Source organism: Labeo rohita, chromosome 9 (genome assembly GCF_022985175.1).
Source record: "Labeo rohita strain BAU-BD-2019 chromosome 9, IGBB_LRoh.1.0, whole genome shotgun sequence".
In the NCBI taxonomy this organism is placed as follows: Eukaryota; Metazoa; Chordata; class Actinopteri; order Cypriniformes; family Cyprinidae; genus Labeo; species Labeo rohita.
In genome coordinates this window covers 41,935,629-41,954,064 of record NC_066877.1, presented here as the reverse complement: position 1 = coordinate 41,954,064, position 18,436 = coordinate 41,935,629, and the positions used below count along the sequence as shown (strand labels likewise).

At 38.1% G+C, this 18,436-nt stretch overlaps 1 protein-coding gene across 2 annotated transcripts; it reads right to left on the bottom strand.

Annotated features, from left to right (window-relative positions):
- Positions 1–2,780: 2,780 nt before the first annotated feature.
- On the bottom strand, positions 2,781–16,679 carry LOC127171043 (uncharacterized). 2 transcript variants are annotated; one of them, XM_051119460.1, is made up of 6 exons: positions 16,539–16,679; positions 15,886–16,206; positions 15,001–15,318; positions 12,958–13,260; positions 3,016–3,245; positions 2,781–2,937 (listed from the first exon to the last, which is right to left on the bottom strand). In XM_051119460.1, the coding sequence occupies exons 1-6, from the start codon at positions 16,576–16,578 to the stop codon at positions 2,866–2,868; spliced, it is 1,284 nt and encodes a 427-aa protein (XP_050975417.1). In that variant the 5' UTR covers positions 16,579–16,679; the 3' UTR covers positions 2,781–2,865. The 2 variants fall into 2 exon arrangements, with proteins under 2 accessions (XP_050975417.1, XP_050975418.1); XM_051119461.1 differs by lacking the exons at positions 2,781–2,937; positions 3,016–3,245 and adding an exon at positions 11,609–12,875.
- Positions 16,680–18,436: the final 1,757 nt, after the last annotated feature.

Below are 18,436 nucleotides of genomic sequence, written 5' to 3'. Positions count from 1 at the left end.
TGTCCTGAACATCTCACCTATGTTCCCCTCAGCCTACGATCTCAAGTGCTGGCCGAGGTCCATTCCATCCCCAGTTCAGGACACCCTGGTATTGAGGTTACCCTCCATCTGATCAGCAATCGGTTCTGGTGGCCCACAGTACGCCCAGACACCATCACCTTCATCAGGAACTGTAGTATCTGCAACACCTCTAAGGTTCCTCGTCATCTGCCGGTCGGGCTCCTCCAACCCCTACCCTTGCCTCAACGTCCCTGGTCACATATCGCCGTGGACTTCGTTACTGATCTCCCCTCCTCTAACGGATACACCACCATTCTCTCGGTGGTGGACCGGTTCTCCAAGGGCTGCCACTTCATCCCTCTGCCCAAGCTCCCCACTGCCATGGAGACAGCGGAACTCTTATGTAATTGGGTCTTCAGGTTCTACCGCCTACCCGAGGATATCCTATCGGACCGTGGACCCCAATTCACCTCCCGATTATGGTCGAGCTTCTTTTGTCTCCTGGGGGTCAACGTAAGCCTTACCTCAGGATACCACCCTCAGGCTAACGGACAGGTCGAATGTCTGAACCAGGAGTTGACCCGCTTCCTCCGTTCGTACTGCCAAAACCACCAGGAGGACTGGAGCCGTTATCTCTTCTGGGCAGAGTATGCACAAAACTCATTACGTAAACCAGCCACTAACCTCACCCCGTTTCAATGCACCTTAGGTTTCCAGCCACCCTTGTTCCCATGGTCCGGGGAGCCATCTGAACTCCCGGCCATCAACTCCTGGTTCCAGCGCAGGAGGTCTGGGATCAGGCCCACGTCCATCTACAGAGGGCCGTACACCACACCCAGACCCAGGCCAACCGAAGACGCCTACCCAATCCACCCTACGAACCCGGCCAGTGGGTCTGGCTCTCGACCCGGGACCTTCGTCTGCGCCTACCCAGCAAGAAACTCAGTCCCAGGTACGTGAGTCCTTTCAAAATAATCAAGCAAATCACTCCAGTGTCTTTTCGTCTAGAACTTCCTCCACAATATCGAATCTCACCCACGTTTCATGTGTCTCTGTTCAAGCCCGCTGGCAATCCGGAAGGAGCGGAGGACCTAGATGAGACCACCCGCCGCGGACCCACCCCCCCCCCTTATCATCGACGGCGAGGAGACCTATCGTGTCAACGCCATTCTGGACTCCCGACGCCGAAGGGGTCGCCTCCAATATCTGGTTGACTGGGAGGGTTTCGGTCCCGAGGAAAGATCTTGGGTCGCCGCTGGGGACATCTTGGACCCCTCTCTCACCAACGACTTCCATGCCTCACACCCAGATTGACCAGCCCCCCGTGGGAGAGGTAGACCCCGGCGTCGGGCACCTCCTCGTGCCAGGAGTCGCTCGCAGGGGGGGGGGGCACTGTCACGAACGCGGTCTCTGTGGCTGCGTTCGGAACCGCATACTTCTCTACTATATAGTAGGCAAAAAACAGTAGGCGAGCGATTGAGTATGTTTGAATCTTCAGTATTCATAAAAGAGTAGGCGAGAATTAGTAGGCGAGTGCACTCATTCTCGCGAGATTCGGACGTACGTATACTTAATTTGCGTTCTAATATGCCTACTTACCTACTATATAGTAGGAAAAAAGAGTACGTGAAGAAAGAAGTATGTTCGAAACCTAAAAGAGTAGGCGAGAAATCCCCGGATGTCCTACTGCTTCAGCCCAGATTCTGGAGTGTGCATCCGATGGACACTTTTCAATCCCAGGAGTCCACGGTAGAGCAATATGTCATCATCGAACGTGATTGAGAACCGCGACAAGGGTGTTTACAAATGTGAGTATTGCAAACCAAAACACGGTTCCTTGTGTTGAAATCGTATTTGCTGACTTACTAAACTGTATATTTAGATGCAAAGACTAGACAGTAACATTATAGTATATTGTAATTTTGCTATAAAAAACATGTTTAATTGTGTATAACAAACAGTAGAGCTCCAGTAAGCACACGCACGTCAACAAAGTGGATTTGCATAAGCCATATACATCTTCGATTACTAAATGTTTATTTAACAACTGACAGTAAAGTGTTGTAAGAGCATTGCAGATGAGGACATCACAACATGAAACAGACATCTGTGTGAGTGGTGTATGTTATGTGTGCTTATTATGTAGAATTCACTGCTGAACACTGCTTTAGTTGAATGTAAATAGTGTAAATAAACACATGTACATAACTAAACATGAGTTCATCTGTTTCATTTGTCCATTACTGTTGATAAATTGAGGAGCATTTGTGTTGGATAAAAAGACAGTTAACAAATCAGCAGCTACCTCAACATGTGAATGCAGAATTTAATCACAGAGGTAACTGAATCATGTCTGGATGTTACAGGGACAGATGAGACACACGTATGTTTATCCGGTGAAGAGTGACTGATGAAGAAATGCTGCCATCAAACGCTTTCAGTGAGTATACATTACATAAATGAATAAAACATCTTTTAAATTTGAAGTTGTACTTTATTTTATTTATTGTTACATCAAACAGAGTTATTACAGCACTTTTGATTTGTGATTTCTGTGCATTTTCTCCAGATCTTTTGTGGTGGAGCAGGTGGCGGCAGCATTTGTGGGAAGAAAGGAAGACCTGAAACAAAAATATAAAGTAAGATCATTTTGTTACTTTAATACAAAAATCAAAAAGTTTTAAATTATTGTGTAAAAAAATAAAAAAAAAAAAGTTAAAATGAATGCTTTTGTATTATATTTGTGCTTTGTATGATCTGAAATGTCTGCAGACTGGTGTGAGCAGTGAGAAAGGAGAAATCCACAGCAGCATCCTGGAAATGGTCTGGTGCCATGGATGAGATCCTCCATCACTCCACCTGCCCTTACTGCCTCATCTGGGCCAGATGTTGCTGTGGCCTCTTCATCATCAGTGAGCTCAGAGCCAGCGAGAGCATCTAAAGTAATAGAGCTAACATGAAATGAAATTTGTCAAGAAATAGAATGCTGACAACATGAATTGTAAAATATTTTACTCTGTTTATATGTTTCACGGGTAGTCGAGCAGACAGTGACAGCCAGATTGTCCCACACATGTTCTCCTGCTCTTGCCTCAAGGTTGCGGGGTTCAGTGGTGTCTTCATGGTCTTTCTCATCGTCTGGCTCAACAACATCCCCATTGAGAAGAGTGAGATTGTGAAGCACAGCGCAGCAGCAGAATTGGCACAGCTGCATTGAGATGGCAATAAAATGTGGGGTTCACCATCTGTAAATACATGATTGTTAGATCAATAAGTTTGAATAAAGCTGTTTCATCTGTTGTTGACTTGTATATTTATGTATTTATATGCTTTTATTCCTTCATGTTTTCTATTGTTGTCAATAAATAAAATATACATATTTTGTTAACTAATACATTAATTCATTGCTTAACTGAAAACTGATGGATTCAAATCAGCTGCATTTGTCGAGTGTATATTCATGCATAGCTATGTCAAAAAAAAAAAGTTATATAATTAATTATTAGTTAGCATGTATCTTTATTATTGTGTGTAAATGTTGGGGTGGGCTACCAATGCAGTTCATTATGGTGTCATCTTAATTTTTAGTAGTAATACTTATATTTTTCAAATGTAAAATCAAATGCGAGATGTTCCAGCAGCTGCCCGATGTCTCCTGTGTGCAGACAATGCAAACATGCAGGTGTGTTTTAACCGTACTTGGTAGGTAGGGTTGATGAGTTACTGATGCTATGAGGTGTTAGTGCACCTGTCACTCTTTTCATTATTATTATTATTATTGCTTATAATTACATATAAGATCTGGAAATATGGTTGTACCCAACAATGGACAACTGTAATGACAAAAAAACAGAAAACAAATATCATGCATTCATCATGAAATGAGATTATATACACAGAAAAAACCACCAACAACATAATAACAAGGTTAAATATCTAAACAATTCACCACGGTGCTTTTTTTAGAAGCCTGGTGGATGAAACGACGAGATTCAACAAGAAAAAAGAAAAGAAAACAATGGAAATCTAAACCACTTTTACACATAAAATGAAGAAATTAACTACATATTAAAGAGAACGATTTCATCTTATAAGTTTCCCTATAACATTTTAAAAAAATGGTTAAACTACAATCACACTAAAATGTAAAATTGTTTCTTTAACAAGACCACAAAATGACCAAATTATCAACATCAAAATATTTACAGATAGATCAAACCTGCTGCTCTATCTTTTAAATTGTTGTGCTTGTTATGAGCTCGTAGATCACATGATCACGTAAACATGGCGGATGACGTCGAATTACATTCATACTCAACGAGATTTGGCTGTAAAGTACGTACACTTTTAGCGCTCGTTAAGTAAGTACTTATTGAAATTAAGTACCTACTCATTGAATATGCGGTTTCGAACGCAGCCTGTGGCTCCCTCTAACCGCCGCCAGCGGGAACCCTCTCCGGACTTTTAACGCACTCCATTTCCCATCAACCCCGTGCCTGGGACTCCCCTTCCGGTTCCGGGTCTCCCGGTTCACTTCCCCCTTTCGGCCATTTTTAGACCGCCATTTCGGCGGGTTCCCCGTGAAGTTTTGTTAGCGTGACTATCAATCCTGAGCATTTTCCTTTGTATTGCTTTACCATTGCCGATTGGACTGTTTATTCCCGTGTTTGATTCTCTGCTGCCTGCCTTGATACCTTTTGCCTGGACTAACGTTTATTCTCTGGATTATCTGCTCTGTACCTGTCTGCTGTTGTTGACCCTCGCCTGCTTGACTACTCTCTTAATAAACATGTCGCATGTGGATCCCACGCCTCTGGATCAGTCATTGTTACAGTTATTAGAGGCTGTTTCAGTATAGTAGTATGGCCAGTCTGTTGCAGAACATATTTTTAATAGTGTTACTATTTAAATAATTAGTAAAATGTTCAATATAACCATGAGTGAGCCTCAAAAGAAAAAAAGTCTCAATTTAAATAACATCTTTATTCATCAGTGACTAATATTATTCATACCTCACTACACTACTTAACTAAAACAAGTAAACACTACAAAATTAACTACACAACAGCAACAAGATATTACTAATACAAATTACAAATTATTATTTTTTTAACAAGCATTTCAAGTAAACTTAAAATTTTATTAGCCCTTTCTTCAGCAGCTTCTTCCCTGGCAATCTCTTCTTAATAAAGATCAATGCTTTCCACTCTTTCATCTTTTGGTTGGCCATGGCTCGGGCTCCTCGACAGTGGACATGGGGAGACACTTGATGGCCCAGGCTGATCAGAGGCGGGAGAGGCCAGGGACATAGAGACATACGGCACTGGAGGAGTGACTGAGTGCCTCTGACCCAAAACCTCATCCTTCATGGTGAACCAGGGCCATGATGCAGGTGTGTCCTCTCCCTTGTCCACCCCAGACCCATTTGGTATTTTTTTCGTATAGATTTATCCTACCGATAAATCACCATTTTTTTTCTCTAATACATATATGAATTGGTGTTGTTACTTCCAGCAAAGAGAACGATGGAATTACTGTTCCCTGTGTATCTTCATTTGAGTGTGCTGCTTTCTAAATGAACGGTGCTTCACCTGCTCTTATTGTACTCGTATATCAACCTCCAAAACCTAATCCTCTGTTTTTCACTGAACTTACAGAGGTACTCACATCTGTTATCTCTGTTTGTCCCACAAAGATTCTCACTGGAGACATTAACATACATATGAATAACTCCAATAGTAACTTAACAGTTGATTTTATGGATGTAATAGACTGCTTTACCATGGTCCAGCATGTGAAATTTCCCACTTAAAATAAAGGACACACACTTGATCTGGTGTGTTCTGTTGGGGTGGGTATTGATCAGCTAGTCAGCAGTGACTTGTGTATTAGTGATCATTACCTTCTCACTTTTACATTTGTATTGTTCAATTTTTAAGAAGTGCTCAAAAAAGCAAGCTTTAGAAATGTCAAGAATATTACTTTTGACAGTCTGTCTTGTCTGATTTTAGAGCACTTTTACAGTTGAAACTGTTGATCACTACAACTTTGTTTTGTCATCTGCTTTGGATGTGTTAGCCCCTAGGAGAGAACGTGTTGTTTCATTTATTAAATCATCTCCTTGGTACACCACTGAGCTCAGGGCTCTTAAGGTGAAAGGTAGGCAGCTTGAACACCATCAGAAGAAATCAGGATTAACTGTATAAGAGCTCATGTATGATGAACTCTTGAGTCAATACACTGAAGCACTTAAAGCAGCAAGAACAAAGCAATACTTGTCTATCATTAGCGAAGGTGCTGGAAACCACAAGAAGATTGTTAAGACGATCAACAGAATTCTTGCACCAAGCCACCAGTTTGTTCCTCTGTGCAGAAGTGTACCAAGTTTCTTAGTTTCTTTACTGAAAAAAAAAATGAAAAGCTATACAATCTGTAAGTTCGGTCCCTTGCGATTCCTGAGACCTATCCAGCTTCCCCAGCTTTCACATAGTCACTATTGATTGTATTTTGAAAATAGTGATGGCAATGAATACAGCTACTTGTATTCTCGACCCAATCCCATCATCTGTTCTTAAGGAGTGTCTCTCTTCAGTTACTCTCTTCATTCTGAACATTGTGAAGATCTCCCTTTCTGCTGGTATACGTCCAAAAGCCCTTAAGGTTGCAGCTACTACACCAGTCCATAAAAAGCCTGGATGTGATAAATCTGACCTATCAAATTACAGGCCTATCTCAAATCTATCCTTTCTTGCTAAGGTTTTGGAACGGGTTGTTTTAGCACAGCTCTACCCACATATCAGGAGTATTACAAAATCTGCTTTCCATCATCTCAGAAATATTGCAAAAATTAGGTGTTACCTCACTCTAACTGACGCTGAAAGGCTTATTCATGCATTTGTCATATATATATTTCACATATGCTTTTTTTTTGTAAAAGACCATTTTTGAAGAATAAATGTATATGTTTATGTAGGGTAAAGTCTGATCTTTGAGAAAATATAAAGGGTCACTAACTTCATCAATTCTTTAATTAAAAAAAAAACATTTTACTGAACTGTACCATAAATTGTCCAATGGTGTGACATAGCAAAAAAAAAAATTAAAATCTTCATTGTCAGTGTCTTCATTATCAGACACTTGTTTTCATACAGTGTTATTTATTTGATATGTAATTATAATTAAAATCATTTTTCCCCATGACTTGTTGGACAATTTCAAGACAAACTTTGACAACTGAAATTATACCATTTTAAGATGCAATACTGCAATACTCAACAGTTGTTTAAGATATGTTGAGATACACGTCACACTAAAGGTCAGGAATGGTAGTTATTAAAAAATTCTATTTAATTTTGACCTGTCAAAGTAGAAAGAAAATTTAATTTTTATATAAACAATATCAATATGTTTTTTAAACAAAACAAAATAATTTGTAACAAAATTCAGTCTCTTTCAATCAGTATATTACTAAAACTTTCCTAGTCCACAACTGCATGTGCGGCACAGCTAAATATGATTGATATTCAAATTATATTCATTAAGATGTGAATGGTTTTTTCAAAACAAAATGACTACTCTTTTTAAAGGCATAGTTTTGATTCAATTTACTTTCTGCATGGTGGTTCTGTCTATATTTCTGTGTCCTCTCTCTTTAACTAATTTATCTCCCTCTAGTCTTTCTGTTTTAAAAACAAAGTATCACAATGTATATTTATTTTCATGACACTATATAACAGTACAAGTTTTCTGCAAAACCATCAGAAAATAGTTTAATTTATGTAATTACTGCATTTAAGAACACTGGGGGGGAAAAATAATAAAAAAAGAGTTAAACAAATCTTATGTAATTATTTAAAATGCTTCTAAAGAGACTGTGTCCTCTGGTGTAACAGTTTTTGCCCTATGGTGACCATAGGACATTTCAGTCTTTTGTGTCAGTGAATAACCTTGCTATTCTGAGCTAACCTGTCATTAGTGGTTTGCAAGATTATGTAGTTTAACATACAGTTTTTAATTAAAAAATATAATTTAGGGGTGTCACACCAAAGGACAACAAAATGTAACACTTTTGTAGTGTTTCCAAAAAAAGCTAAATATTTGAACAATTCTGAGACAAAAATGCACCATGTGCACATGTCACGGGCTTGACAGGGGGCTTCAGTAACACAACCATGAATAGGATCCTTCAACTAATAAAAGTTTTCTCTAGAATTGGCTGATTAAAAATCGTCAGTGAAGCAAGTCCTCCCTAAAATGACGGACCAAGATGATGTTGAGGCATTCCTTCACACATTTGAGGTGATAGCCACCCGGGAAGACTGGGTTCAAACCGAGTAGGCACAGCTTCTTGCTCTGCTGCTGGTGGGAGAGCCACAGCGGATCTATTATTCCCTGTCAGCTGATCAGACAAATGATTATGCTGTCCTGAAGAGAGAAATGGGGATATCTTCAGTATGTGCTGCACAGACAGTGCATGAGTAGACTTTTGAGTCCAGCATCCCAGTGCGGCTTCAGGCCACCCAGCCTGCTCGACTTGAGCTCATCTTCTCTCGATAGAAGCTAACGCTTGTGCTTTTGTCTCTTTGCCAGAGAGCGACTGAAAGGAGTTTGGTGTTCTGGAGCCTCCACAGGCAGATCGCTGCATCTGCCAATTCCTGCCTGTTTAGAAGGCCCTCACCTGAGCCACAAGCACTCTTCCACTGGGAACACCCATAAGGAGCACTATTTCACTGAAATCAGACTGGAGGAGTACAGTCAAGATTCCCCTGGCTAATTTTCTTGCATTTGCTCACTTGTAAATAAATACATCCTCTGGGTTGAACTCATTTCTTTGTGTCTGTTCTCCTTCTTTCCCCCAGGAACCTGCTACAATATATACAGATATTTATCTAAAAAAATGTTTCTGTGACTTGTTTTAAGAACTGATCAACAATTTCTTTGAGATGGTAACCATTTTAATTTCATAATTATTCAGTTATTCAACAGACTTGTTGTCTTATGACAGTGTTCTTTGTTTATTGCTGTAGTTTGTAATGTCATATGTTTCATAATAAATTCTGCACAGAAATCTACAAGTTTTTTGAGAATTTAGAAAAAAAAAAATCATGTTGAAACCCGACCAAATCCAAAACAACATCACATCAGTGGTTGAAACAATGCAGCAATCACTGAGCCAGCCAAGAACCTCTGTCTCTGACCTCACAGAGGTGCTAGAGAAGCCATGTAAAACTGGAAAGAAATTAGAGGAGTTGTGTGATAAGTTGAAAGATGCTGAGTTTCAAAAGAAGATGGTGCCACAACACAAGCAACAGTACCAGTCATTTTTAACCTATAATCATTTAAAACATTTTGCCCTTGTGTTTAATTACTGATTGTTGCTGTTTGTAGATTCATTTTCTGTGTCTTCAAAGTGGAAGCACTTACAGTTACAAAAGGAGAAAGGGGAAAGTTCCTCCATCATATGTAAGTTTCAAAACTGGTCACTAATGACTAATAATGTGGCTGTTTCAAGATCTCAAATTATTTGGATTGTAAATACGATTTGGTAGGTTGTAAATGTTGTTCCTCCTTTTAAATGTGAAAGTTCTTCTCAATATATATACATGAAGATTCATAGAGAAATAAGATTTTTATAATTTTTTATGTTTTTAGAACAGAACTTTGATTCTAATTTCTAGTTCTAATTTTAAATAATGGTGATCTCTGTATTAAATCAAGGTGCCTGCAGCAAGGCATACCCACACCAAAAATCCCAGAGTGTGGAAAAGATAATTGGTGTCAACCTTAAAACATGCCCTGGATCCTGCAAGAACAGTTAATCAGGTGAGTGCATTATGAAATGTAATTATTAAGTTATAAACAGTCATCCAAAAGAGCACATTTATGAATTTCAGGACGAATGGACAAACAGACAGATAGAAGGATAGATTGATCGAACAATATAATAGATAGACAGACAGACAGACAGACAGATGAAGGGATCTATGGATGAACTCATAGGCCACATACACACTGCAGATAAATTTGGTTGTCAGTTGAACTTTTACTCTTTAATTGCGATCTGTACACACATAATTCACTAAAATACAGGAGTGACAGCCACATTAACTCCTGAAAAATACAAGTAGTGACAAGCACATTTACAGAAATTCTACGCAGTGTGTACAGAACTGAACTGAACAACTACAGCAGTCAACACCTGAAGTGGATCTGATCAAAACCTGTCTATAAAGTTGTCCTAAAACCAAAACAATTTCCGTTCTTGTCTCAGAACAATTTTGATTAACAGCAGTCAAAAAAAGTAAGATGTTCTTAAGAACACTTTGAGAACCACTGGCCTAATCTGTGTCAGATTCACTGGATCTCACACTGGAGAAAGAATCATGAAAGTTTAAATAGAAAAAAAAATGTAATTGAAACAAGAATGAATATACAATGGAGTTATTAAAATATTCAAAAATTAATATAATAGATAATATTCAATAATAAATAATAGAGTTATTCAATAATTTACATTTAATAATGTTAAATCATATAAAAATACTTCATACAAATCACACTTTATTAACCAGTGTCTTTGCTGCTGATCTTCGAGGATTCAATTCAACCATATTAATAAGCAAAAATTTGTACACGTTTGTTTTTTTTATTATTATTATTATAACTTGTATTTTTTTTTAAATAACTTTAAAATTACTAACTATTAAATAATTCATTGTAACTTTCTCTAGTCTCTTCACTATTTTCACGCAGGCAGGTTTGATTAGCTCCTTTTCAGTATTATGCAGCTTCTTCTCTTTGCTTTAACAGCAAACACTCTGTAAATCACTACCTGCTCTTTCAAATACTTTTCTATCTGTCAATCTTTTTGAAATACAAGTTTTTCAAAGACTTTTATTCGCTTCAAAAATACAAAACAAAAGAAATCCCAATATCGTCCAGTTGTCTCTGGATGCTTTGTTTTCCAGTGTTTATTTTGCTTAATTTCTGGCTGTCTTTTGCTGGTTTTTCCATCTCAAAGGTATGGTAGTGTCTAACAATTTTCTGCTTTACGTTTCTCTGCTGTTTTTCTGTTATGAGTTTGCCATTGCCATCACTGAGAGAATGACAGAGCAAGCAAGATTCTGGGATCTTTTTTGTTTTTTTTGGACAGACTTATCTTGGAATGGTAAGAATGTGATTTCTAAAAACTTTTAACATGTTTATAATAGGAGCATATATATGTTTGTTAGGGCATTACATGTCCAGATTTACATGGCACATATGAACACATGAAAAGGGATCTGTGTTCCCCAGTTCAGCGGTCTGTTAGTAGTAATACTAAACTTAACCCTAACCTCAGTCCCAATCCTAGACTTCTGGGGACCCTAAGCAAAACTTTGTCGGGGCCCCAAAATGCTCCTCAACCCCTTAACCTATTCTTTCAGAGCAGTTTCACTGTCAACAAACAACAGTGAGTTTAAAATGTCAGTAATACAAAAAAGGAAGAAAATTAAAAAACAATTAGGCAAATACAAAAAATAAATAAATAAATAAAATAAAATAAAATATTTGTTTTAAAATATTTGATAAAATAAAAAAAGGTCTAGCCTGAAAATAAGCTTTTTTATTTTTTATTTGAGCAAAAGAAACAACATTTATAAAACAGTTGCTGTCAGATTTCATTGGTGATTTCAAATCTGAAATTTAATCATAAGCTTGGTGAACAGTTATGAGGGATTCCCCATTCAAAGAGACAGGAGCTGCAGTTGCATTCCTGAGAAGCCTTTCAAAGATGGCCACAGAGTGAAATGACTTGCCCTAAAGGGACTTTGAAGCCAGACCCATGAAGGGGAACCAGACCTGGATCAAGGCATCGTGGTTGGCCTGGACCATGGAGCAGTGACTGAAACCATGGCACTTGGAGCAATGGTGCACTCGGGGCCTCATTTATTAAATGCTGCATAAAAACCCTTTGTACATTTTATCTTATGATCATTTCTCAAATGTGCGTATATGCAATTCGAAGAATGAACGTACGTACAAAAAATGTGAGAATTACTTTTTTATATGCAAAATTTGTAAATCACAAATGATCTTGAAACTGTGCACAGCTGAATGGTATCAGATTATAAATGCTGCCTAAGTTATATCATTAGTACATAATAGGGCTAATAATATAACTTAATGATTACCTTTGGTATTAGCATTAATTATGTTGTCAACAGACCTATGGTAAAAGATTTCACCACTCAAGACAAGTGCCCCTTTCTTATATCATTTGTAATTCAGCAATTCAGTGAATTCACTCCCTACTCTCTAGTTCTTTATGCACTTAGGTAAGGGCCAGTCCTTTGTCCACCATTGGGCATGTGCTGCTGTCTATCAAACTAGATTTACTGCAGTTGGATACTTCTGCAGGAGTCAAATACAGTATATACAATACAATATATATATATATATATATATATATATATATAAATAAACATACATATATAAATATAAACACTAAAGCCTTTCAAAGTTGATGTTAAAAACTCTGATGCTGGGAAACCCAAAGAGAGAGAGGCTATATTTAATTTGATTCTTTGAGCATTAAAGTGATAATGTGTCGCTATTTGTTCTCAAAATATCATCTAAGGTAAAAAATAATCCACTAAAAAATTAACAAAAAAAAAAAAAAACATGAATACATAAACTCATTCAAAATCAGTGAAGATGGTAATATAGAAATGACATCATTTAGGTTGCTGATGTGGGAACACGTGCTCGCTCCTGTTCGGCTCTTCTGGACCTGATGTCATAAAGCAGAAGAACAACAGCAGCCGCAGCAGCCACGCCCACCAGAGCGGTGACGACCAATCGGAACACAGCTTCAGCAGAATTACAGCCAGAGTCTGAGTCAAAACATGAAAGTGAAATCAGCTCAGGCAATGCTAATATCACTCCTGACATCTGCTAATAAAACTGCTGATGTACCTGAACATGTGTGAGACAGCTGAGTGATGTCCAGATGTTGAGTCTGCTCAGTCAGTGAGTTGTTGAGCACACATCTGTAGCCGTTTTGATCCTGATATTCCAACTCCAGAGGCAGAGAGAGACTGATGCTGAGATCAAACACACTGATGCTGGACAATAAACTGCTTCCTTTGTACCAGGAGAGAGTCACCTCACGCACATTCAACACTGAACACAGCAGCACATGCCTGGACACTGATGATGATGATGATGATGAAGGAGATTGAGTACAATATCTGAAGATGACAGGAACAGGCAGAAGAGCTGGAAAACATAAGAGAATAAAGATACATGAGTCTCAATTAAGATACTGATGTAGATGAGGAAGAAACATTCAGAGGAACCAAAACTAATCAAACATGGAACATGAAAAACCAATCTGATATAGAAAGTTACCGTACTGACCCGAATGTAAGACAATGTTTTGTTTGATTTTCTTGAAAGGACATCTTATGTTCAGGGTCTAGACCAGTGGTTGCCAAACATGTTCCTGGAGCAAATATGCTTAAAGGGGTGCTATTATGCTTTTTCACTTCACTGAATTTTAGTCAGTGTGTGGTGTGTATGTTTGGGCATAAAAAACGTACAAATCTCAAAGTCCACTCCAAAGCAAGATATTTTGTTTTTAGAAAATCTCTTTCCAAGAACTACAACGAACGGCTCCTTTGGACTACAGCGTTGTTTTCCGCATGCAATGATGTCACAACACAGTTCAGAATATCATTAAATTAAATCCTGCCTAGGGAAATCCGAATTGTTGGGGGGGGTGTAGAGACAAGGTGGGGTATTAGCCTAACTTTAGCGATGCAGCACGGAGAACCGCTTCAACGAGCCGCAGCACGGCGGGTCTAAACACAAGCATTGACTAGAGTGGCCTCTTCAGAGCAGTAACGCGCCGCAGACGTGTGCAGTGTGTGGTAAGAGATTTATTCATCATACATTATAGATAACATTAGCTTCACTTATAATGCGAGTGTTTTTTAAAATGCATAAACTTGCACTAGAATAGGCTAGGCTAATCAGTGATGATGTTCTTTGATAATGTTAGGCTGCTTTTAGCCTTATGCTGGAGCTGGTTTCGTGCAATTAAACTAAGTATGTTAATAATTACATAAATTAGCATGATAATATCATATATCAGCGACCTCGCAGGCTGACGACAGGACCCAACGCTACTGTAGTGTATTATTTACTCACCCTCCATGAATCTTGGGTGTATATGACTTCCTTCTTTCAGACGAATGCAATCAGAGTTACATTAAAATTTATCCTGGCACTCCCAAGTTTTAGAACGGCATAGACGGGTGTTTCTCTTCATCAGTCCAAAACAAGTCCAGTGATGTGCATCCATCCATAATAAAAAGTGGCTCACACGGGGGGTTAATAAAGGCCTCCTGTAGTGAATCGATGCGTTTTTGTAAGCACTAACAGTTGCACTAACAGTTGTACACGGAATTTGCTGCTTCCCTTTAAAATGAGTTTGCCTAAGTAACGTAACGTGTGTTGTAATGTCAGAACATTGCGAGTGAAAACAGAAGAAAAAGAGAAGCTCACAGCGGCATGAGTCATGACTGTCATGTTAGTCTAATGGGACCAAACTTCCTCTATAAGTGATTTGAAAATATAAGACAGTACCAAGATTTGAAGACTACAATGAGATTTCACTTCTACTGTTAATGAAATTTTGGTAGGCTATTACAAGATGGAAAGCCTAATTGTTATATAATTCAGATGGGCTACCCGTTGTTTTTTATTTTTTTCTTAGTAAATTTGTAGATTTCTTAGTAGATTTGGTTTCCAAAATGTAGATCTTGAAAAAGGGGGGCCGTCTCATAATCGGGGTCGTCTTATTCAGGTCAATACGTTAAATATAAACCTGGAAAATAATAAGCCATTTTAAGGATCTAAAGAAGTACCTTATCACTTAGATGTTATTTTATGTAACGTAAGTTCTTAGATATTTCTTTAAAGCTGCAATAAATAAAACAGGTAGAACCGACTCACCATAAACACTGAGAATGAAATCCTTCTTCATACGGTTGGTCTGCATTTGATAAAATCCAGTCTGTTCAGTTCTGGTGTTTGTGATGGTCAGAGATCCAGTTTCATCATTCACCGTCAGTCTGTCTCTAAATCTCCCTTCAAGAACATCATCATATATGGTGATGCTGTGTGATGTTTTATTGATTTTAACTATTGTGTAGTTTTCAAACCTCCACAAAACCAGATCTTTATTCCTTATTTCAGTATCAGAGTGTAAATTCACAATCTGTCCTTCCATCACTGACAATGACTTCATCTCTTCTTTACCACCAGACACACCTGAAGAAAACAGAAACAGGGTTTGTCTTACTCTAAACAGGGTCATTTAGTGAGAGCTCACAACCCATAGAAGCACCAATGAGAGTCCTGCAGGTGATTTACTGACAATACGCAAAAGAACACAGATGCAGCTCATTTCATAACGACTGACACAATCCACCAAAAACATTGCAAATTAGTTCAGGTTGCACCTGTGGCCCTATTTGAAACTGTGCATTTAAATAAACAGCACAAACCAATAAACAGAACAGATATACACATTAAACAATGCTTTAACTTTTTTCAGGTTTGTCAGTGTTCAGGTACAGAGATTTAACAGTCAAATGTAAAAGAGCTTTGCATAGTCTTCACTGTGTAAATTAAATATCGATTAACACTCGTAAAAGCTATAAAACTTACAGAGCAGTGAGTGATTTTGTCTTTTTTTTTTCTTGGATTAACAAATAGACAGCCGGTTAAAATCGCCAGGGGCTCCTAAATCATCAGCACCTTTCTTCTCACTAGCGACAGCGCTGCGTCTTTGTGGTGATTAAAATTTGAAACTGAAGGAACTGACAATTAACTCACCATTGACAGTGAGGATGATGAACTTCTTCATGCGGTTGGTCTGTAGTTGATAACGTCCCGCGTGTTGAGGTCTGGTGTCTGTGATGGTCAGACATCCAGTCTGATGATCCACCTTCATTCTGCCTCTGAATCTCCAATCATAATGATCATTTAAAGTCACGCTGCTGTCTGTTACGTTGATTTCAGCTATCAAAGTGTTTTCAGGTCCAAACCTCCAGAGGATCAGATCATTATTCCTCATTTCTCTGTCAGTGTGTAAAGTGACAGACTCTCCCTCCATCACTGACACTGAATTCAGCTCATACGCAGCAGCAAACACACCTGAACAAACAGAATCACACTTTTCAATAAGTTTATGATGGTTTCAAATAAGGTTTTAGTTTTGATATCAAACAAGTGAACTGATACCAAAGAAGCAAAACAGTGTGTGGATACAATTGTATCTTTGTGGAAATTTTGAATGAAACTCTCATTCACTGTACTGAAGTTCATTTGAGCTCCACAAAACATCATTCACAATAAAAACTAATGCTGCTGCTATTTAAGCTTTAATGCTGTTACTGTACAGTATATAAAGGACAGTGAGGAAAAAATGCCAAACACTGTCTGTTTGGAGAAAGAGCTGAAGTCATAAAAACACATTTATAACTCACCAACTACACACCACAAGCACAAACAGAACCAAACCAACATTTTCTTCAAGAGATTTAATCCACAAATATGAAAAGCAATAAATAGACGTGCTGATGTGAGAGCTGGTCTCTAGTGAAGTGTTGTGAAAATAACCATGTATTTCTGACTGTGTTGATGTGTGTGACCAGTGGCATCTTTTTTAGTTCGTTTTTCACATAATTTCACAATGTCTGACGTTGCTACACTGAGCTCCAGTAGACCACAACTTCCTATGATTTCTGTGATTTTTTTTTTAACAGAAATGAAGAGATCCTCTGAGAGTTTCACTCTGGTCTCTCCTGTCTTATGTATGTGTCTCAGTTGTTTTCTCTGATGGCTTTATGGACCACCATATTACCTGCTGCAGTTACAAAGAGATGAACTTAAAAGTTTTATGTAGCAGATGGTGTAGTTGATCAACGCCGGCTTCTTGAGCTGCACAGTAAAAACCTGACCCGCAAATAGTATGTATTGCTTTGTGGTTCTTTGCAAGTGGTACATATTTGCAAATGGTGGTGATGCTGAGAACATCTGCTGAGCAATAAGAAAACAGCTCACAGCATTGCAGGAATATATTGATGTGTTCATTGTTTTTCCCAGCCACTTAGACGAATACAAATATCTTGGCATCATAGTTGATGATGCCCTATCTTTTAGTTCTCATATCACTCAACTGAAGAATAAATTGAAAATTAAGCTTGGGTTTTATTTCAGGAACAAGTTTTGCTTCTCATTCAATGTAAAAAAGAAATTAGTCTCTGCTACTTTTCTCTCCGTTCTCGATTATGGTGATGTTGTATATCAGTTTGCACCTTCTTATCTTCTTTCTTCCTTAGATGCCATTTATCACGGTGCTCTAAGGTTCATATCAGATTGTAAATCTTCAACTCATCATTGCACTTTGTATCATAGAGTAGGTTGGCCTTCTCTGTCTACTAGAAGAAAAATGCATTGGTACTTAATTATTTATAAAGCCTTCTTGGGGTTGTTGCCTTCTTATCTCTGCTGTTTTATGCAACCGAAAATTACCAAGAAATATTATCTTCGTTCGCAAAATTGTTATACTCTTTCTGTTCCTTTTACTCGAACTGAGCTAGGTAAGAAGTCTTTTAGGTATGCAGCGCCGTTTGATTGGAATTTCCTCCAATCTAAATTAAAATTAGAAAATCTGCTGACTTTAGATCATTTTAAATCAGTTATCCGGCAAATGGAAGTTGATCTAACAATATGCAATTGTTTTTAGGTGTCTTTAGTCTGTTTGTGTGATGTTTATTTGTGATGTAATTGATTGTACTGCTGCACATTTTGGCCAGGACACTCCTGTGAAAGAGATTTTTAATCTCAGAGAGTTTTTTCTGGTTAAATAAAGGTTAAATAAAAAATAAAAAAAAAAAGACAGGATGGCAATTAAAGAGGGGTTTTATAATGTAGTTGGTAAGATCATTTAATATGTGGTGTTAGTTAAAAATCTAAAATGACCTGTTCTTGAAAACGATTCCTTAAGGTCATTGGTGTGTGAAGGCCTAAGGGCTGGCCGCACGACATTGGTAACACACAGGGCTGCCAACTGACACTGTTCTCACGCTCTCACACTACATATCCATTTTTACACACAGTGAAAACCCACAATCAAAAGCTGCCTCAGTTGAAACTGTAATAATAAGATATTAGAGACACAAATATGGCAGCCTCTCTGGTGTGTATTTGTGTTGTACTATGGAGAACATCAGAAGTTTCTATTTACAGCGTGTTTTCTTGTACAACTCTGATTAACCGTTACGTTCAAGAACCCACTCAAAACGTTTGGTAACACTTTATTTTACAGTTTCTTAACTAGTTGCTTATTAGCATGCATATTACTAGAATATTAGCCATTTAT

What these genes read in the sequence shown, in the direction of transcription:
- LOC127171043 (XM_051119460.1), bottom strand. Translation starts at nt 16,578, where the DNA reads ATGTTGGTTTGGTTCTGTTTGTGCTTGTGGTGTGTAGTTG. An exon ending in GTGCTTGTGGTGTGTAGTTG is followed by an intron (nt 16,207 to 16,538) that starts GTGAGTTATAAA and finishes CTGTTTGTTCAG; the next exon opens with GTGTGTTTGCTGCTGCGTAT. An exon ending in CATCATCCTCACTGTCAATG is followed by an intron (nt 15,319 to 15,885) that starts GTGAGTTAATTG and finishes TGTTTTCTTCAG; the next exon opens with GTGTGTCTGGTGGTAAAGAA.